Genomic DNA, 21890 nt, shown 5'->3' with positions numbered 1-21890 from the left:
GATCACCAGAAACGGACAAATACCGGGGTAGAGTCAAACAGTCAATAATAATAGAAAATTGGGATATTGCAATATAAATATCAATATCAACATCGACAAATTTTCCATATTACATAGTAAATTATAGATATAATATTAGGGTTAATATTTAAATATTATTATTATTATTACTACTATTATTATTTTAGTAGTAGTATTATAAGAAATTTTTCATCTACCGTTTTCAGCTGGGCCTTATAATACTAATATTCATACACCTTCAATAGTCACAATCAACACAATAAACAAAAATACAAACACAACAAATACCCATAGAACATACCACCTTCGTACCCATAATTAACACAGGTCGCCCCACAAATCAAACCAAACCGAACAATCGAAAATTCAAAAACGCATCCGGTCCTCTTCCATCGTCTCATTCCATTTCACCAGCTTCGACCTCCCATCTCCTCACCTTGGCTGCTAACAAGAAACAATCTTCTAACATACAACATTAATAGCTCTATCCTAACACACACAACCAAACATCTTCTACCTTCCCGCACTATTCTGCTCGCCTTTCTCATCCTGTTTTCGCCTGTCTCGCTACCAGCATAAATACCATCGAGAATCCTCCACAATTCCTCCACAAACCGTCCCCAAATAAACAGGCGTCACCGATTTGTCACTTTTTTCCCTCACCCATTCTCACTGACTTACTAACTTACTAACTTAATAAACTTCGCACTTTTGCAGTATATTATTACCTCACCCACTGGACAGTGTCTCACCGGTTTTTTTTGTCGCCGTTACATCACTCACCGATAGTCTCACAGTCACGATAAAAACCACCCCTAGCACCCACAACTGTCTCACTAATCAATAACTCATTTTCTCACACTTTCTCACACTTTCTGCCATTTTCAACCACTTTGCCTATCTTTTTCTCACTAACAGGTCCATCCCGTCCCCACCAGAAAAATATCATCGCACCCCGAAAATCGCAGTTCGTATAAATTTCGGGACTTCTCTTCTCCATACATTTTTCTGTTAGTGACTTATTGTGACACCGTGCTTTGTTGAGCAGTAACAGTAGCCGCTGATACTAAAAAAAAAACACGATAAAAACTCGAAAAACCACTGGTTGACTCAAGGAGTTGCTCCGACAACAACCAACCAACTTGTCTAGCCAAAATCCGCCTGGTTAGCCCATTTCTAGTGCCTTTGCTAGCATAGTCACACCCACCAGAATTAGTCATTCTATGTCTTCGTACTTCCCAGAAAACGGATCCAGCAAGAATAGCCAATTAACGGCCCAAATCAACAACACGGGACACCACAGCATCCACAACGACATCCATACCCACACAACGGCCCAAAACATCCCCATGAGTAACGGAACAACCTCCGCATCAAAACGGGCTTCTCGTGGCTACGGCACCGTGATCACCAATAACCATACCATCATCCCCAACATCAGCTCGTCTGGTACAAGCCCCAATGGCTACATCTCTCGAGAAGGTCCGATGATACATAATAAGCTTTACTGCGAACAGGTCAAGGCAAAGAAGGTCACTTCCAGTGTTCTTAGTAAGCTCAGCAATGACGATCTCAGATCAGTCAAGTCTCACACAGAATTGGCAGAAACCGCCAATGGGGTCAGAATGCTTGCCAAAAACCTCTCCAAAGCCACCATTCAATTAGATGTCCGTGCAATTATGATAGTAACGAAAGCCCGTGACAACTCACTCATATACCTCACCAGAGAAGTGGTGGAGTGGTTGCTCACACAAGATCGTGATATCACCGTCTATGTAGATAGTAAGTTGGAAAACCTGAAGCGTTTCAGAACGGACGACATCAAGACCAATTTTCCCAAAGCAAACGGGTTATTACGCTTCTGGGATAAGAAGTTTGCATTGAAGAATCCAGAAGAGTTCGATTTGGTCGTTACTTTAGGTGGAGACGGTACAGTGCTATACGCTTCCAACTTATTCCAAAGGGTAGTACCTCCAGTCATTTCATTTGCATTGGGCTCATTAGGGTTCTTGACCAATTTCAAGTTTGATCTGTTCAGAGAGCGGATGAACACCGTGCTAGCTTCTGGCGTTAAAGCATACTTAAGAATGAGATTTACTTGTAGAGTACACAGAGCCGATGGAAAATTGGTATGTGAACAACAGGTTTTAAACGAATTGGTGGTAGATAGAGGACCTTCACCTTACGTCACACAATTGGAATTGTATGGAGATGGCTCCTTACTTACAATTGCACAAGCTGATGGTTTAATCATCGCTACTCCAACGGGATCGACTGCTTACTCTCTTTCTGCAGGTGGATCTTTGGTTCACCCAGGGGTCAGTGCCATCAGTGTCACCCCAATTTGTCCTCACACATTGTCCTTCAGACCGATTTTATTGCCAGACGGAATGTTCTTAAAGGTCAAAGTTCCTGAGACCAGCAGATCCACCGCTTGGGCATCCTTTGACGGTAAAGTCCGCACTGAATTGAACAAGGGGGACTACGTAACTATTCAAGCCAGTCCTTTCCCATTCCCCACCGTTATTTCCTCCAAGACTGAGTACATTGATAGTGTCAGTCGGAACTTGAACTGGAACGCAAGAGAACAACAGAAACCTTTCAGTCATTTGCTTAGTGATAAGAACCAACGTAATTTACGCGAAACTACAGGAGGCGTAACAGAAAGTTTGGAAAACCTCCATATAGAGACCAATAATGACGACGAATACGATATAAACTACACTTCAGACTCTTCATCCACACCATCTGATACTGGTGATGAAGATAGTCCATACATACCTTCTCCGGGTAATGGAATTAACACACCTCCTCCTGGTAATTCATTTGGTGGATTCGAGGGCACCTGCTTTGCCCACCCACATGCCAGGATTACGTTGGATAGTTCCAGCACCACTTCAACATCGAACTCTACAAGATATTCGTCTTCCACATCCACGGGTTCTGGATCAGAGGACAATGCTTAATGAAAATATATAGACAGAGTTCGATTCGTTGGTATGTTAGCGCTTTTCTCTTCTCGCTTGCGTTGCAATCGTAATTGTGATTGCTTCTGTGGAATCCTCGTTTGGATCATCCATGTTATTTTATTTTCAGAGTTATAAAGAGGTTCAGGAGGATGGAAGAGTAAGTCGTGGGATCCACATAGTGAAGTGCAATTCCCAGGATATATTCATAATTAATTAGTAAATACAAGGCGTAAATATAGACCTGATGTAGAATAGAATCGGAGCGAGCAAAGAACATTCTACTTGATATGAAATCAAGAGCAAATAAAACGGGGTTATGGTTTCATCAATGGCTTCATCAAAGGTGACTGCAAAATCTATTGCTATAAAACATCCATGCCGCCGAAATTCATACTAAACGCTTACATAATATATCAACATCCATGCCGCAAAAGTTTATTCAGCCGAAATGAATATTTTCAAAACGATTTACTTACTCTGTTTACTGCTTTTGTCGTAGCATTGAAAGCCCGGCCAGTAGTGCTTGGGTAGTGTCCCATTTTCCAGAGATAAAACGGTATGACTATTCAAATTTTAGTCACGATTTTGGCAAAAAGAAACCAATGGAAAGATACCATTAAAAAGAAAAGACAATCATGTCACGTGAAGCAACTTTAAGCAGACGTCGTTCCACCAGGAGAGGGCATGAGCAGTTTGTTTTTATGCTATGGGTTAACGTAAACGGTATGATTTTCAGGGGTTAAGTTAAGGTTATATTGCTCTCAAAAGTTTGGTGGTTGACTTGCTTTAACCTTACTCAGATTTTCCCTCAACTACAAGAGCTATGGTAAGGGCTGCTACCCCGTTTTGATCTGGATGCAAAAAACCATAATGGTTAGTCTCCCACCACAACACTTCGTATCATGTAGTGCCTAATCATACTCCGAGAAGTCGTGTCCCTACCGAGTAAATAACCTTCCCTCGGACCCGCGTCTTTATCAAATAATTATAATTTCAGTAACCCCAAAAAATTTTTATTTCGGTCGTGCGGTGGCCGATATCGATGAAATGTCCCAAAAATTGCTGTGCTGAACACGTCTTTTGGGACACGTCTAGAAGTACTTCGAACAGCCGGGATGGTAGAGGAGAAGATCGTTAGAGGGGAGAATGTAGGGCATCGAGATCGGGGTTGACAGGGTGAAAATTGGAAAAGAATTCGTGGAATTTCGTCGAGCGAAGTAGGGGAGGAGAAACGAAGCGAAGCGAAACGAAGGGAAGAGATAATATTGGGAAATGACCTTTCACCAGGGTCTCTTCTTGGTTCGTGTGGTGTTACTTTTGTTTCGTTATCAATGTCCGGTGACTCTTTTTTTTTTTTTTTTTCACTGGCTTTGATTTCACAGCAAAGAAATTTTTGCGTTCTGAGATTCACACAGCCGAGCGTACACACTACATGAAACGGGAGGGAGATAGCGATTGCGAAATCGAGCGGGAGCGAGGGAGAGGGAGAGGGAGAGGGAGAGGGAGAGGGAGAGGGAGAGGGAAAGCACATGGGAAGTGGAGGTGGAAGCGGAAGTGGAAGAAGTGGAGTATATAAGGTAGATATTAGGATAGAATGGAATTGGGTATTGGAGGTAGTTCAAGTAGGAAGCTGGATATTATAGATAATAGATATAGATAAATACATCTATGATAGATAAAAGCTTAAGACAACACACAATTATTCATAGTATAACTACAAAGATACATAGATATGCACAGTCTATTAGCCTACAATTTTTATCTCACAGACAGTGTTTGTAGCAATATCATAGTCCGAAATACCGTGCTAACTGGCCTAGAAAATATGAAATGCAACACCGTGCTAACTGGCCTAGAAAATATGAAATGCAACACCGTGGAAAATAACACACTTACCGTAGCAAATTACACTGCCACTTGAAACAGAAAGTAATTCCACTCACCCACAAAATTGTAGACTGCGAATCACCACAACCCTTCTATTAAATAGCATTAGTAACATCAGTAATATCTCTATAATCCTGAATTAACATCTCTAATATCATTAATTAACATCACTAATATCATTAATTGACATTTCTAACATCATTAATTAACATCATTAACATCCTTAATTAAAATCACTAACATCACTAACATCCTTAATTAAAATCACTTCCACCACTTTGCATAACTAACAATCACTAACATGACCACCCACCACCACCACCTCCACCACCTCTCCCAAATACCCTCTATCACACATTGGCCTCCACACACGACCTTAGCCTCCACACGACCCTCTTCCAAAAAAAAAGAAAAAAATTTTATGCTGCTCATACAAAAAACTCGGTTTGCCTCTAATCTTTACAGCCAAATTGATACCACTCTTCTTTACTCAGAGTATACTACAACTTATAGAACAAGTATCGAATATGACCGATTTTACTCAGCAAATGAACAACCTCTCTGTACAAGACAACGGTGCTGGCAACGGAGCCGGCAACGAGTCTCGCAGAGGCAAGAGTGGGTACGTTCCTCCTCACCTTCGCAACAGATCCGGTGGTGCTGGTGGAGCTGGCGATGACAACCGCCGCGGCGGGTTCAACAACGGAGGCTCTTTCGGATTCGGAGGAGGCAACCGTCGTGGAGGATACGACTCCAACTCCAACGGCTCCTTTGCCTACGGCGGTGGAAACCGTCGTGGCGGCTTCAACAACGGTGGTTCTCGCGGCTTTGGAGGAAGATCCAACTACAACAGACCTGGTGTAGGTAAGTGGGTCGACGGAAAGCACGAGCCATCTGCTCGTAACGAGAAGCTTGAATTGGAGCTTTTCGGAACCGCCGAAGACACCTCCATCCAATCGTCCGGTATCAACTTCGACAACTACGATGATATTCCAGTTGAAGCTTCTGGTGAAGGTGTTCCAGAACCAATTACCTCCTTCACTTCTCCTCCATTGGACGAATTGTTGGTTGAAAACATCACCTTGTCTCGTTTCACCAAGCCAACTCCTGTCCAAAAGTACTCTGTTCCTATCGTCGCTGGTGGCAGAGATTTGATGGCTTGTGCCCAAACTGGTTCCGGTAAGACTGGTGGTTTCCTTTTCCCAGTGTTGTCCGAGTCCTACATGAACGGTCCATCGGAGGTTGTTGAATCCGCCGGTGCCTTCTCCTCTCACAAGGTCCACCCAACTGCCTTGGTTATGGCCCCAACCAGAGAATTGGTTTCTCAAATCTACGATGAGGCCAGAAAGTTCTCCTATAGATCTTGGGTTAAGCCATGTGTCGTGTACGGTGGTGCCGACATTGGTCAACAAATCAGAAACTTGGACAAGGGCTGTGACTTGCTTGTCGCCACTCCAGGTCGTCTTAAGGATCTTTTGGAGAGAGGTAGAGTCTCCTTAGCCAACATCAAATACTTGGTTTTGGACGAAGCCGACAGAATGTTGGATATGGGTTTCGAACCACAAATCAGACACATTGTCCAAGAGTGTGACATGCCAGATGTTGAGAACAGACAAACCCTTATGTTCTCTGCCACCTTCCCAAGAGACATCCAAATGCTTGCTCGTGATTTCTTGAAGGACTACATTTTCTTGTCCGTCGGTAGAGTTGGTTCTACTTCCGAGAACATCACCCAAAAGATCTTATATGTCGAAGACGAAGAGAAGAAGTCTGTTTTGCTTGATCTCTTGTCTGCTGGCGATGCCGGTTTGACCATCATTTTCACCGAAACCAAGAGAATGGCTGACAACTTGGCCGACTTCTTGTACGACCAAGGTTTCCCAGCCACTGCCATCCACGGTGACAGATCCCAATACGAAAGAGAAAAGGCCTTGGCTGCCTTCAAGAGTGGTACTGCCCCAATTTTGGTTGCTACCGCTGTTGCTGCCAGAGGTTTGGATATTTCAAACGTCGCCCACGTCATTAACTACGACTTGCCAAGTGACATTGACGACTATGTTCACAGAATTGGTCGTACTGGACGTGCCGGTAACGTTGGTATTGCCACTGCCTTTTTCAACAGAAACAACAAGAACATCTGTAAAGGTATGGTTGACTTGTTGAACGAAGCTAACCAAGAAGTTCCTGAGTTCTTGTCCAAGATTGCCAGAGAGTCTTCTTTCGGTGGTAAGATGGGTGGAGCTCGTGGCGGCCGTGGTGGCTCCAGAGGTCCTGTCAGAGATTTCAGAAGACAGGCTCCAGCCAGTGGTGGTAACTGGGGTTCTAACAACAACTCCTGGGGCTCTCCATCTCAAGGCGGCGGCTACTCCAGCGGTGGATACAGTTCCGGTGGTCGCTCATCTTCTGGTTACGGTAACCCTACCAGCAGCAGCAACTCTTGGTGGTAAACTACCATGCTGATACCAGCATGTAGCAGGTAAAGCCATCTACGAGTTCTGGTTGCATGAGAGGAGCAACATCGAGCCACTCATTGCATTTTTTATTTTTGTTTCATCACTGTGTTTCTAATTCACTTGATTGTGCATTGTTACTTGCTATCTATTCTACTACTCCATGTCTGGATCTTTTATTGTCAAGGAAAGAGGAAAAAGATTTTATTTATTAAATTTATTTATTTATTTGCATTAATCACTTTTGCAGTTGTTTTTTTATTTTCAGATAATTTTCCTGTCGGGTCTTTTCTCTTATGGATATATGACTGCGTTGTTACGTTTGATTTTCGGAGTTGTTGGTTGTTATCACTGATTCCATGGGTCGTCATAGTCCTTGATGTATTTCTAGTTTGATTACTACGAAAGGCATATCTACTACCGAACATGAAAAAACTTATTATAGAAAAGTTATTAATGGGTTATTTGATAAATCTTTTTTGTTTTCTTGGGTCATTTGAAAAGTTTATTTTACATTATTTCTTTGGATTTAGACATTGGGTTCCTTTTATACAGCTTTTTTTTTACCATCTTGATGCATATTTGCAAGTGTATATCTATATATTTATACAACTAATATATTCATATTATAAAGTTCGAAGTAGAATATCTATGAGAGGTGTAGAAATGAACTGGCTCTTGGCTAGCAATAAAGACGAGAGAAGTTCGAATCCGATTATCATGATGATATCTCTGATGATAACCCGTTATCTATACGGCTTCTGTATGGATTCAGGTACCACCTGCAGATAAACAACCATATGCCAAGAGAGTAATTTGCAGCTTTTATGGCAGGCCATTAGGGTTCATTAAGTGTTATGATGATGGGGATACTTAGGGCAGAAAAGGGACTTAATCTTGTGAGAATAGTGAAGCAATGTGAATTAGGATGGAGTCTTCTTAAATTTGTTTCTTCCCTTGTTCTTCTTTTTCATTTTCATCATCATCATTATCTTCTTCTATGACTTTTTGACATATTGCTTAATGGTACGAAGGGCTCACTAGCTATTCTTCACCAATAGGACCCCATTGTTTCACACCAAAATTTCACCTTTTCCAAACCCGATCTCAACCAAACAATACCTTTCACCCCCCACAACACCCTACGACTCTTATCGAACCAAAATTGCCATCTCTCAACCCCTTTATCTCAGCCCCCTTTCTTGCCATCTCTCCACCAGCAAACTTATTCGGCCGACGCGACACGTGAACGTTCCCAGATTAAGATATATGCACGTGACCTCACATTTCCGCTTTGGTGAAAAATCGATTTTAACACTTTTATGGTAAGTGAATACTACTGTTGTTTTGTCAGAATGGCTAGTAGCAAGATGGTTCCTAGGAAACTCAGACTAGCATTGATTCTGGTGGCGGTTCTTTATGTGCTCTACGGATTTTTCCGTTCTTTCAGCATACCTGGAGGCAACCATCGCACTGAGTTCAGTTCAAGTAAACTTCAATTGAGAAGAGAACTCGAAGAAAACTCCAATTGGGCCAAGACAGGAATCAACTTCCAACCCAATAAAAAGGCACGATTACCTATAGACTCGACGGTGAGACAGCAGTTGTCGTTTCAATTCCCATACGAGCCTAATAAACCATTCCAGAAGAATATCTGGCAGACATGGAAGGTCAGTTTAGAGGACGCCGCCTTCCCTGACAAATATAAGAGCTACCAGAGTACCTGGGTGGAGAATAACCCTGACTATAAGCATTATATAATCCCAGACAATGTTTGTGAAGAGTTGGTTAACCAATTATACGCTACAGTTCCTGACGTCGCAAAAGCTTACAATATCATGCCGAAGAGCATCTTGAAAGCAGACTTCTTTAGGTATTTGATCTTATACGCTAGAGGAGGCGTCTACTCAGATATAGATACAGTGAGTTTGAAGCCTATTGACCAATGGCTCTCTGCAAATGCTACTTTATATGGAAAACCTAATAACATGGGTATTGTTGTAGGAATTGAAGCCGATCCAGATAGACCAGACTGGAATGAGTGGTATGCTAGACGTATCCAATTCTGCCAATGGACTATTCAAGCAAAAAGAGGACATCCATTATTGCGTGAGTTGATTGCTAAAATTACCGAAATCACGCTTACAAGACAAAAGAAGGGAGAAATCAAGAAGGTTTTGGGTAAAGATGCTGGAGGTGACATCATGGACTGGACTGGTCCTGGTATTTGGACTGACGCCGTATTTAATTACATGAATAATGTCCTCCAACCACCAGAGAACTTTAAGACGAAAAAGTACGACCAGATCGTGGATTGGAAGTTGTTCACGGGAATGGAGATGCCTATTGCGGTTGATGATGTGATGATCTTGCCTATCACCTCATTCAGTCCAGATGTCAACCAAATGGGTGCCAAGAGCTCTTTCGATCCTATGGCATATGCCAAGCACATGTTCCTGGGAAGTTGGAAACACGACGATTCCAAACAAGAAGATCCTGAAGAGGATTGAGCTCCCGAACCTCTAGGAAATAGCATTATACATTGTATATTAGTTTATAATTGTACATTAAAATCATTAATTCATTACAGTCGTTATGAGCTACCAATGCAAGTCGTCGAATATTCGGTTGCTTTTTTCTTGGAGTTGCAACCGCATATTCTTTGCCTTGAATTTGTTGTAGTATACCGAGCAGTCATTATTTACACAGTCATCTGAAGGGGAGTTATCCATATATAGCCCCACACCTTCGAAATTGCGGTTGACGCATCTCTCACAAAGTCTTTCCATTGAAAGCACCTTAGCTTCATTAACCTTTTGCTCCATTGCTAAATTCGTCATGAGCTCTAATTCTTGTTGCTTGCAATCAGTGCAAATGTACTTCGAGGGAGAGAATTCAGATAAGTTCTCTCCACAATTCAAGCAAGAATGCGATTTGATATTGTTCGAAATATTTAGAACACCGTTTGCCGTTGTTCTGTTGTTCTTGTTCTGTAAATTCTTGAACTTTGGAAGCTCTCGGTACCATGCCTTCACGTCAACACCCATAAGGTTAAAAATTCGTTCTAAGGGAGGTATTAGTACACGGGTAATGTAATAGTCGTAATCTAAAGAATATGGATTAGGAGTTTTATATGACTTCATGAAATCTTCTGGAGACATACACCGATCTTTTATTCTGGTCTTGGTTGGATCCATTATGACAACATATGGAACTCTCTGTTTGTATTGTGGCTCCTTTCGATGGTCTTCCTCGACCTTTTTATTGGCAACTATAGCTCCAGGCGGCAAGTATGCTTCGTTCTTGTAAGTTCCATAGCGGACTTCCTTCGCAAAACAGAAATCGTTAATGGAAATCTTATTGACAGAAATCTTATAAAACTGCTTTAGGACATATTCTTTTACCTTGGAGAGGTTTTTAGTCTCAAATAGAATCCGGAGAGACTTTTCAACAATCTTTTGTTGGGCTGGGATACCATCTCTTCTAACAGTCTCTATTCCTTTGGCATCAAATTTAGGCTCGGTTTGGCTCTCATACTCATAACTATACCCAACATACCGCTTCTTCGTCAATAAAACACAAGGGTGATAAACTTTCTCAAACTTCAACTTTATTGGATCTGGGAACTGGTCTGTAATATCTTGAGCAATCTGTCTTCCTATCCTGAAAGCGTCATCTTTGGATTTACCAGGAAAATAAACAAAAAGAGAGTCGGTATCTCCATAAACTACCCTGGCTCCATAGTCCCCATTATTGATGATATCAATCGACTTGCTTAAAATCTCCCTTCCAGTTGAAACAATGGCATCTGAAACATCAGGATTGGGCATTCTACCACTGAAAGTCGCCGAAGTGTACCCGTAGGTGACATTAGCGATTAATTTTAAGGCCAATTGACGGGCGTTGTAAAGCCTGGTCAATTCTTTATCATCCCTGAACAATTTCATGACTTCTTTGACTTTAATTCTTATATTTAAAATCTCCTCCAACATCTTCGCCAAAATTGACTTCCTAATACTACTTTTCACGAACACGTATCCATTTGGAGATAGCGTAATTCCGCCCTCTTTGTTTATGAGGTCAATAAGGCCAGGTGGTAGATAATGGCTCTTCAAATATCCGAAATCATTCTTGTTTGGCTTAAAATTATGTAGTCTTCCAACTAATGTCGAGAAACAATAATTATAGGCAATCATGACTGAGGGATATAGAGATTGAAAATCGAGCACAACTAATGGCGACTTATAAAAGTTTGAATCAGGTTCCATGATCAAAGGGATGCACTCTATAGGCTTCATTTCAAAAACTTGCTGCTTTGAGGGTGAATTCAACAATAAATTCTCCAGTTTGGCTAATCTTGAAAGAATAGATTCGATTCTGTATTGCGATCCTCGGTAAAAGTTTGAATTGAAGTCAATACCGATCAACCGGGAATGCTCAACATTTCTAGTAATTAGTTCTTGAACTTCAATAATTTTTAAAATCAATGAAATTTTACGGATATAATATCGAAAGACAACGAGAACTTCCAGAAACTTCGAGCTTCGTAGCCATTGAGACAACTGAAAATTCAGATATTTTGGTAAAGATTGGTGAAGTAAGTGATAGGAGACATTTTCGAGGGAATAACTAGTCAAGCTCATCTCGTGGCGAAGTAATCGCCAAACATTGATAAGATGTCTGCCGCTTATCTTAATATTAGAGGTATGTGTATATCCCCAACGGTCACCAAACTTCCCATTTGTCTTATATCTTCCTCTACTGAAATCTGCTAAAAGGTTGACATCGTACACACTTCTAAACCTCTCAATGATGTATCCCCAAGAAAGGGCATTGATTTCATACCCAGATAAAATGTCTGGATCAAAGACTTCCACAATATTTACTAGTCGGTTAACCATGAGTACTTCGTTGTCAAATATTTCGATTTGAGTTCTTTCGTCTAAAAAGTTCACTGCCTTAGTTAGGAGTTTCTCATCATAATTACCATCATTATAAATAAGTATTCCGGAAGTATTGTTGGAGTGAGCAAACATGCCATTGCTATCATCAAAATGGTATAAAATTATGGAAACAGCATCTTTCATAGGATCAGCAGAGAATTTGGGATCCAGAACGTTGCAATGGATTTCAAGGTGGAAATCACTTAATTTGTTAAAGCCATCTTCGCTTCGTTTAATCTTTTCTGAATTGTAAGAAAACTTGAAGTCTTTGGACTGAGATACGCCGGGCTCAATTTGAGATTTGAACTTTTCTGCCTTTTTCCTAATCTTCTTCTCCTCGTCCTTCAACCATACTTTGATATCAGCGTTCGTTGGAGGGGTTGGAAGGTATTGCCATTTGCTAAACCGTGGTTCATCCACAAATGGATCTGCCTTCAATTCTGAAACCTGAAACGAGAGACTTTCCTCAATCATTTTGCTTATAGGCAACACTGTGATTTCTTTATCGTTCACAAGTGGAATCGGAATCTTTTTGTTTGCAAATATCAAAGGTTTTGCAGGAATATCTGCTTCCTTATTGTAGAACGGGTTAGTATAATTAATCTTCATGATTCCATAGTCATTAATAGTGTTAGAAATTGTAGCTTTACCAATGTCATTTGGAACCAACACTTCGTAAGAATTGTTTCCAGAATATAGATCAATGTCTTCTTTGGGGTTGCTGATCAGACTTTGATCAAGATCCAGAAATGTGAAGTCATCAAACGAGCTTGGTATTTGCAAAGAGGAGTTATGGGGGTTCGCATGTTGAGTATTTGAGGTTTTTTGAGTTCTATTTTGCGTCATCTGGTAGAGAATACCTTCATCAAGTTCTTTCAGCTGCTGTTCATCATTAATTTGCTCTTCCCTTTCATCAACTTCATCCCTTGTCACGAAAGTATCACCTTTGATTTGTTCACCATCCTCTTCATCCATCAGAACGTCAACCAGGTCAATCTCATTCTCTCCTTCGCTTGACGAAGTCAATCCATCCCATGATTCAACGTCCAGCTCCTCAAGAACATCCTCGACTTCATCATCCACTTCTTTTTTTCCTTCTCTATTGGGTTGTGTCATTGCTGACTCTACAGGCGTTTGAGTGTCGGGGGTGGCATCACTGAAGGAGCTATTAAAACTTAAGCTTAGCGGAAGGCCATTGATTTCAATCAGGTGAGTGGAGGATGGAACAGGAATACGAGAAGTATCTGTTTCAGTCAAACTTTTGGGTGTAAAAAGATTGGCAATCTTTCCTCTCCAGTTTACCAACTCAATGTCATATCGAAGAGGAAACTCATGATGAGGCGTCCTCTTTGCAAGATCCAAGTATTCAAAGCATGACATGAAAACTGGATGTTCTTCGTCAATTCCTGCTGTAGTCACCATCTTTACAATGGAGTTTATCTTCCTTCCTTGGAAATGTTTCTTTGAATATGCTTCAAAATTCAAGTTCGTAGTCTCATTTAGCTTGATAATATAAGATAATAAATCTTCTAAGTCCAGATGATTGGACCATTCGGTTTGTCCCATACCCAAGTAGCTATCACTCTTAGCCTGTGTGGTAGCTTGTGATTTTTGGGAGATTGAAAGTGCCTGATCGTCAACTTCAAAAGAGGAGTTTCTGATTTTGCATTGATACTTCAAGTCATTGTAAACGTGCTCTAATGACGATAGATAAATTCGTTGCTTTCCCTGTAAATCGTACTTATAGCCATTATGTGGATGATGTGAAGATGAAGCGAGCAACTTTTTAAACTCTCTAAGTTCCGAGAAATCATTGTGCAATTCTCTTACTGTTACAAAGTCTCTATTCACAATGCTGTTTGTTGTAATATCTATCTCAAGCATAGATCTACCCATTCTTGAAAACTTGGTGAAATTGTCAACATCCGCGGGATTACTGTAAAGCACATTCTCCGAGTCTATAAAGTTACTCAAGTATCGACTGAGTCCGTCAATTTGGTCGGTAGTATAACTGCTGACATGAGAGGCGGAAAGTATTGGAGTTCTGAAGTACAATCCTTTTCTCGAATTAATGTTGGTACCTTCCAAAGTACGACTTTTGTCAATTTGGAGCCAGCCGCATCCAAAGAGGTTAAAGTTTGTCAAAAATTGCAATAAATATGGTATATGGGCCTCATATATGAGGTGAAGTCTTTTAGATGGTTTATTCCCGTGCCCGGTGTCTAGAAATGTATTAAAGTCAACTGTCTTCTCATACAACATCTTGGCGAGACGTGTTTTGTATAATGGCGATAATAACGAGATTCTGTAGAACAACTTGTGTCCCAATTGAAAGCCATATATAGGAGTTCCCTTACAAATAGATACACCTGCTATGTACTTTCTTTGGATTTTACCGGCTTTGGAGTAGTCGTCAGTCTCCGGGGAGGCGGTTTCTGCCTCTGCTTCATCATCATCTCCTCGAGCTTTGCGTCTTTTAAAGGATGCAGCCAAAGATGCTTCCAAGTAGTTGATTACCCTGTCTATATGAGATTTTGAAGCTAGCTTTTTGGTATCTGATTCAAAGCAATCTACATACAAATATGGGTAAAAATTGTGAACGTGTACTAGTACCTGGAAGACAGAAGAGTAGGTGTTTAGAGAGTTCTCTGGTTCTATCTTCCTGAATTTCTTTCGAGGCAAAGCCGTTTCGGAACTATTTAACGAATCCGTGGCAGAAGAAGAATCTATGTTTCCTGCTGCCGCTGCTGCCGCTGCATTTGTTATTGCAATTGACCCATATATTCTAATCAACGGCACTTGAGTTACATGAGAGTAAAGTTGATCTAATTTAGAAGGCAATGCCTGGTACGTGTCGTAGTCATTGATTTGGACTGAAAAAAACTTTCCTACACTTTCTGTCTCACTCCCGTCATCCATAGGAGGCACATATACTCGATCAGAATGAGATTATAACAACTTTTAATTAGCAATGAAAGTAACTTTATAAGAGAAAGTTAAATGAACTTTTGAAAAATCGGAGTTTTTGATATTGGGGTTATATGCCGGAGATGTATAGAGAGAAGGATTTTGCAATCGTGGGGTAGAAGTAAGAAGTTCAGATGAGGGAAGACTATGGGAGGGGGGGCGGTGGAAATGGGAGTTGAAGAGAGGTGGAAGAGGATAGGATACGAGGGTGGTGAGTGGGTGTTATAATAATAAACTCTAATCTTCTTTGCTACATAATAGTAGATAAATTGCAGTGATGTACATGATAAAGAGTCTTCCTGAGAATACAGTCGAACAGCATCATTACAAGTATCAAGACAAGGTTGGAAATTAGCTGATTGGTTTAGAAAATATCTTGTTGAAGTATAAACAGCATAAAATTGGGACAGCTTTTGATTTAGTCTGATTTGTGGAACTTGATGAGGAGGCTGCTCTTTGTGGGTGCAAAAAAAAAAGCTCACAGATGTGTTGCCCTACCAGCAGAGGAGGCACCAGGAATAATCACCATGCTAACTATTCTTGTACCACTTCGGATGCCACAAGAGAGGCTTTTTGTCGCCTGTCGTACCCTATAAATTGGTATCTTCCAAATGAAAATAAGCTAAAAGGAGGACCACCTATATATTTCGGCGTTTCTTGTTATCCACGAGCAAAGAATCTCCACTTTTCTGGAATAGCTCCTTATCTTTTGCATTCAATAAGCTGTCGTTGTTCATGATTACCTTACTATCTTCAATTAATTAGTCTATGATAACGCTATTTGTCATCTATAAATGCCACACGGTACCATTCCCCTTCTTACAGCGAAACGAGCCACACATGATCCACTGAAAGAAATGCCATCGAACTTCTCAAAACAATAGCTATTAATAGATTATTCTCATCAATATGTTGATAACCCATGCAACATTTCCTAGCTGCCATAGTGCATTTCACTCATTCTCGTCGGCTCGAGCATCCTTTTATTCTACGTGATTACATACTCAAACCTTCTAACGATACTACCTGAAATTTACCATGTAAGAGAAGTCCAATGACGGCATCGCTTGCATACGATTATACACACCACGAAGGAACCGTCACAAAAGAGGCAATTCGTATGAATTAGGAATTTGAAGCCATGGTCAACCTGGAATAAAGGCATCTCCATCGCAGGCACCATGCTGGCTCGCTTATCTACAACGGGCATTCGTGGCGAGAGCAGACACACATTAGCATTGGGAACACACGGCAATGTAACATGAGCTGAAATATTGACGAATCCAGCTTACTGTTGCTGTGGGAATCTGAATTGGGATCATCTATATCGGCAGATCCTTGGTCTCTTGAAAGAGATAAAATAACAGCGGGGCTTGTTCTATGCTATAATTAACTTCTTCCATGGTGAATTTAATCAAGTTTATGCATTTGAAATTTTTAAAAATCTCGGATTTTTCCCTCTACCATTGTCCTTATGTCAAAAGACTACCCTGGAAATCCAGTCAGATTAGCCACATTGACGTGGGGCTCCCCGAGGCTAGTAAGGTCTTGGTATTTTTGCAATCCTTGGGTGTCTGTATTTTTCCATCTAAAGCAACGACGGGTTGATATAAAATAAACCTAAACTGAGATGTGATTACGCACACGGAGTAAAGTGAAATAATAACGTAGAATTACGGAATAATCTTGTAGATGCTATTTCCATGCTAGTTTCCTCCCTGAAGATTAAGGTAGATGTTTGCACAACAGAGATGCATCTGAAATGGCGAGGAATTTGAGAGGATCTCCGATTGTGATAGTGAAAGAAGAGTGACTTATCATATATGATAAACCAGATTTACTATGTTTATGGCGACGATTTCCTGGCTTGTCGCGTGAGTACGGAACCTGCGTTGGGAAGCAAAGACACCGAATCACACCATTTTCTGCCGTCCAGTGGCCCCGCGGGACAGCCTCCTAATTCCGAGAACCAAAGGTTCCACTGACCAAGGCACAAACTATAGAACAACATTGGCCCATTCTTTACAAGACTTGACAGTGTAGTATTAAAAATAACTTTGCTGGTGCCAAATAATACTGATCTGTGAAAAAAAAAAAATATAATAGATATTATTCACCCAACATCAAAATTAGTAACCTTCTGCGGCACTAAGTTAAAAATAACATTCAAGTGCTTGCTCCAGCGAAGTTTTCCTGCCGCAACGTCTGATTTGTCGAATATTGAGTTGGGGTGGAGGGGTTGACTGCTGGGGCTGTCGTGAGGACATGCCCCTTCTTGGAACTTGGATAGGACTATCTAGCCGTGGGGGTGCGATACGAATGGGGTACATTGCCGTGACCAAAATAGTTCGAGGAAGCCCTCCGATCTCTATCGGAGAGATCTCGCTATACTCAACGAAGATCGACAACGCTAACTCTTCCACCCACCACCCACCACCCACCGTCGTGATGTTTCTGGTAAGTGATCTGCAAGGCCCATCCTCACCAGTTAGTAAAACTAGCCTGCTCAAAAATCCAATTTCTGTTTCGGCATGGTCTCTGTATACTGGGCACATGTACATGATGTAGTTGATGTACGTGATGTACGTCACATACATATCTGGACTGTAACGTGCCCATAGATTGTGTGGGCAGAGTGTACAGGCGGTGGTGAACGCGCTTTCTGGCGGGTGCAAAGGCGGTTGGAACAGGCTGCGGCCGCCCCCTGAAAATGCTACCACCATCGACAGCCCAGCCAATGACCACTAGCGAGAACAAAAAATGACGATTTGAACCTTTCCATGACGGTACTATTCCTGGGCACTAACCACACCTGGGTGCCACTCCTATCTTGAAAAGCCTTCTCTTTTCTCTCAACACCCCCTAATTCCAATATATACACCCTTCACTCGTCCTGTTCTTTGTTTATCTCCTTATTGTCCACATCTCCCGTTGTGTCGTCGTCGTTGTCGTTGTCGTCGCTACACTCATAACCATAACCATATTCTGCCCATTCCCTCTTACCACTGGCGGCTTTAGCACGGCTCGCTCCCTATTCTCCCTCCGTTCAGTTGCGCATTTCTCTCCTTTTTTCGCCTTTTTTTCTCACCACCTCCCCCACTATCGTCCCAGTAACCTCCACTAATATCTGTTTCTCTCGCTAGAACTCTCACTAACCTTTCTTTTCCCTCGCAAAATCCCCTCCGCGCCGTCGTTTTTGTTGTAAAGTCAATAAACCAAACGGAGTGTTACGAGTTGGATTCTTTCTTTCTTTCTTCTTTATATTCTTTATTGCAAACATCCTATAATACTCGAGATCTTCGTTGTATTGGCTACTGAGAAAAAACTCCAAGTTCGTGTCATCGATATCGTGTCTTTTTTTTTGTAGCCGCCACGAAGGAAACCCGCTGTTTGCTTGTAGCCTTACTTTCCTTCCATCCAATTGATCTGTAAGTAGATTCCACGATAGTGTTGGATACAAGGTTTCCATACAACTAAACCAGGAACCAACACCAGCAATAGACTTCTATCGTCCAAATAGAAACCCTGAAATTGCAACATTACCCGTGTCCCGTGGATTGTGGTTAACCTCAACTGCTACCGTTTCCGTAACTGACTTTAGTTCGTTGTTCCAGTATTCGTAGCACTGGTTTGTTTCGTGACACTTTGTCATTCACCAAACCAACTGTTGGCTGATTTCCAGATTTTTCGTTTCTACGAGCTACCGTCTACTGCCCGCCTGGGACTAGTTAATATTGAGCTTGCTCGGTATATATTACTGGGTGATTCACTGCTCACAGTACCCATAGACTCGTTTACTAATACTACACTGACCTTCCTTCACAAAGTATTCTTCACCGAATCTCAAAACGATCTTATTTAATTGGAACATATCGGCTCCAAACCCAACCGGACAACTTATAGAATTGATCAAATACCTTCACCACGATTTTCCATCCGTTCCTGGTCATCAGAACCACCATTGCGCTGTTACCATAACATTAACACCGAGCACCGAGCTTTGCAATAAGCAACAAACATCTCACATATCAAAGAATGCCACAGGAAATAATCGACCCTTCGGCAGAGTTCGAGAAACTCTCGTTCTCATCGCCAAAAATCGAACCGTCCAATTCTTCTACAGGTACTTTCCCACTTTACCACAACTCATCATCCTCAAGCATGCAAAGTAACCGTCCCCCGCAATCTCCACCGGTTTCAGCTTCACACTCAGCTTCACACACACAACTTAATAGTGACATTCAAGCAAGGCTCATGGCTTTTCAGCAGAAAAGAAGTAAGCCAGTCGGAACTGACCACAACACAGGCTCTGGAAACATCAGTATGACAAATTCTCCAAACAGCACTTCATTGAACCTTGCATCTCTCTCCAGCACAAATGCGGATGGAGACTATGCTGGTTCCTCCAAACCACTTCCACCGCTTCCACATGCCCCAGAATACAATAAGCGGTCATTCTCATCGAACGACAAATTGCAAAATGAATGTATTCCATCGGTAGGCGAATATTCGCTCCCAATGGTCCGTATGGCTGATGAAGAACCTGGCTTTTCTCCAGCCGGATCTGCTCACTCTACACCATTATCTACCCCTCCAAGCTACAGTATAGGGGGTCTTCCTTCAGGAGCTCTGCAACCTTTTCCTAGAATGCCGAGCAACGCAACCAGCATAACTCCAAACACCAGCTTAAACTCAAGTACTAGTAGCAGAGGAGGTATCTCAGCCATCACATCACCTGGAGGACTGCAGTTTCAGAACCTTGAATTGAAAAAGAGACCATCTTTATCTCAGAGGAGAGGCATGAAGCTCAATATGGGAGATCTCAACAAAAGTAGTCCCATACCATCACCTTCTGTACTAAGCCCTCCTATTAACTTCAAAGGCGAAGAAGACCCCGCCTTAAATGGTCCGATTACGAGCAGTACCAGCAGTACATTGACCAGTAATAGCAGTATCATCAGTACTAACAGGAGTACTAAATCCGCCACTCGTCAATTTAACACAACTGGTGAGTTGAGCAGAAGATTATCGGAACGTAAGAACAAGCCCAATTTCAAACTAAACCTTGATAGTACCAATAGTGATCTTCCGTTGAATGGAAATAGCAGTACTGAAGTATCACGCAATAGCAGTTTAAATCGTAATGACTCGTTACGCAGTTCTAATGAAGGCTCCGTGATAGGAGATAGCGAAAGTGAAACAGATAAGAAACCTCAATTACAAGGTCTCTTCGCAAATTATTCCAAATACGTTGATATAAAATCTGGTCAATTGAATTTTGCTGGTAAAGCATCTTTACACTCTAAAGGTGTAGACTTCCTGTCTGGGTCATCTTTCCGCATTTCACTAGACGAATTAGAGTATATTGAGGAATTGGGTCGCGGAAACTATGGGTCGGTTCTGAAGGTACTTCATAAGCCTACGGGAGTACTCATGGCTATGAAAGAAGTTCGTTTGGAGTTAGATGAAACAAAATTCACCCAAATCTTGATGGAATTGGAGATTTTGCACAAATGTGATTCACCATACATCGTAGACTTTTATGGAGCTTTCTTTGTGGAGGGAGCAGTGTACATGTGCATAGAGTACATGAACGGAGGTTCATTGGATAAAATATATGGAAAAGACCATGGCGTTAAAGATGAACCCTCATTAGCATATATAACTGAGTGCGTAATTCGAGGATTGAAGGATTTGAAAGATGAGCACAACATTATTCACAGGGACGTGAAGCCTACAAATATCCTTGTAAATACAGCTGGAAAGGTAAAGCTATGCGATTTCGGAGTATCGGGAAATCTTGTTGCTTCCTTGGCTAAGACTAATATTGGTTGTCAGTCTTATATGGCTCCAGAAAGAATTAAAACATTATCCCCAGATGATGCTACATACTCAGTCCAATCTGATATCTGGTCATTGGGTTTAACAATATTAGAACTTGCAGCAGGCCATTACCCGTACCCAGCTGAAACCTACGATAACATATTCTCCCAATTGAGTGCCATCGTTGATGGAGAGCCTCCGAAATTGGACCCTACGGCTTATTCGAAAGAAGCACAAATTTTCGTTAAATCCTGCTTGAATAAGAATCCTGATTTGAGGCCCTCCTATGCTGCATTGTTGAATAATCCTTGGTTAGTAAAGTATCGTTCAATAGACCCGCATTTGGATGTACTGGTCACAGCAAGAGTCAAGCAGCTTGCAGAGGAGAAGGAGGAGCGTGGATTGAGCCGCTCCAGCAGCTTAAAGAACAATCCTCTTCCTACCCCCGCCAATATTGAAAGCGTTCACTCGTTGCTTCGTAACAAAGTCAAGGCTCCCGCTTTACATAGAGGAGGATTACCCAGCAATAATAGGAGCTTCCTCAATCGTCAGAAAGAATAGAAAACAGATTAGTTATAGAAAACGGATGCTTCTAACATGGTTGGAATTCTTCTCCTTGTATATCAACAATTATTTATAGAAGGGGCTGGAAGAAAAAGGTTATTTGCACTAGGAGATGTCGACGATGGAAGTTGATTCGACGAGAGGATGATTTGGTCCTCTTTATATAGTCGTCCAAATAGTAACAATCGTAAGTACATTCTCATTATAATAATATTAATACCCTATTGACGCTATATACGGCAATTGAAACTACGAATAATCGACTT

General features: G+C 41.5%; 5 protein-coding genes across 5 annotated transcripts; 4 read left to right on the top strand and 1 right to left on the bottom strand. All coding sequences in view use genetic code 12, as the record gives it.

Annotated features, from left to right (window-relative positions):
• Positions 1-776: 776 nt before the first annotated feature.
• RJT20DRAFT_124877 (NADH/NAD(+) kinase) lies at positions 777-3227 on the top strand. Its single transcript, XM_064916361.1, has one exon. It carries the CDS (start codon positions 1245-1247, stop codon positions 2985-2987), a length of 1743 nt encoding a protein of 580 aa, XP_064777669.1. The 5' UTR covers positions 777-1244; the 3' UTR covers positions 2988-3227.
• A 2005-nt stretch (positions 3228-5232) lies between these two features.
• DED1 (DEAD-box ATP-dependent RNA helicase) lies at positions 5233-7538 on the top strand. The gene has a single exon (XM_064919239.1). It carries the CDS (start codon positions 5405-5407, stop codon positions 7322-7324), a length of 1920 nt encoding a protein of 639 aa, XP_064777668.1. The 5' UTR covers positions 5233-5404; the 3' UTR covers positions 7325-7538.
• A 1159-nt stretch (positions 7539-8697) lies between these two features.
• Positions 8698-9837, top strand: OCH1 (Och1p; the record flags this gene model as incomplete). The annotated part of the gene is made up of 1 exon (XM_064918697.1): positions 8698-9837. The coding sequence occupies one exon, from the start codon at positions 8698-8700 to the stop codon at positions 9835-9837; it is 1140 nt and encodes a 379-aa protein (XP_064777667.1).
• A 90-nt stretch (positions 9838-9927) lies between these two features.
• REV3 (Rev3p) lies at positions 9928-15189 on the bottom strand (the record flags this gene model as incomplete). The annotated part of the gene is made up of 3 exons (XM_064921279.1): positions 9928-13116; positions 13573-14932; positions 15047-15189. The coding sequence occupies 3 exons, from the start codon at positions 15187-15189 to the stop codon at positions 9928-9930; spliced, it is 4692 nt and encodes a 1563-aa protein (XP_064777666.1).
• Positions 15190-19398: 4209 nt separating this feature from the next.
• On the top strand, positions 19399-21621 carry PBS2 (mitogen-activated protein kinase kinase; the record flags this gene model as incomplete). The annotated part of the gene is made up of 2 exons (XM_064921343.1): positions 19399-19688; positions 20262-21621. 2 exons carry the CDS (start codon positions 19399-19401, stop codon positions 21619-21621), a joined length of 1650 nt encoding a protein of 549 aa, XP_064777665.1.
• Between the last annotated feature and the right edge of the window lie 269 nt (positions 21622-21890).

This window comes from Scheffersomyces xylosifermentans (assembly GCF_036884685.1).
Source record: "Scheffersomyces xylosifermentans strain CBS 12540 chromosome Unknown RJT20scaffold_1, whole genome shotgun sequence".
In the NCBI taxonomy this organism is placed as follows: domain Eukaryota; kingdom Fungi; phylum Ascomycota; class Pichiomycetes; order Serinales; family Debaryomycetaceae; genus Scheffersomyces; species Scheffersomyces xylosifermentans.
Note: the sequence above shows the minus strand (reverse complement) of the source record. Positions and strands in the feature narration are given on the sequence as shown.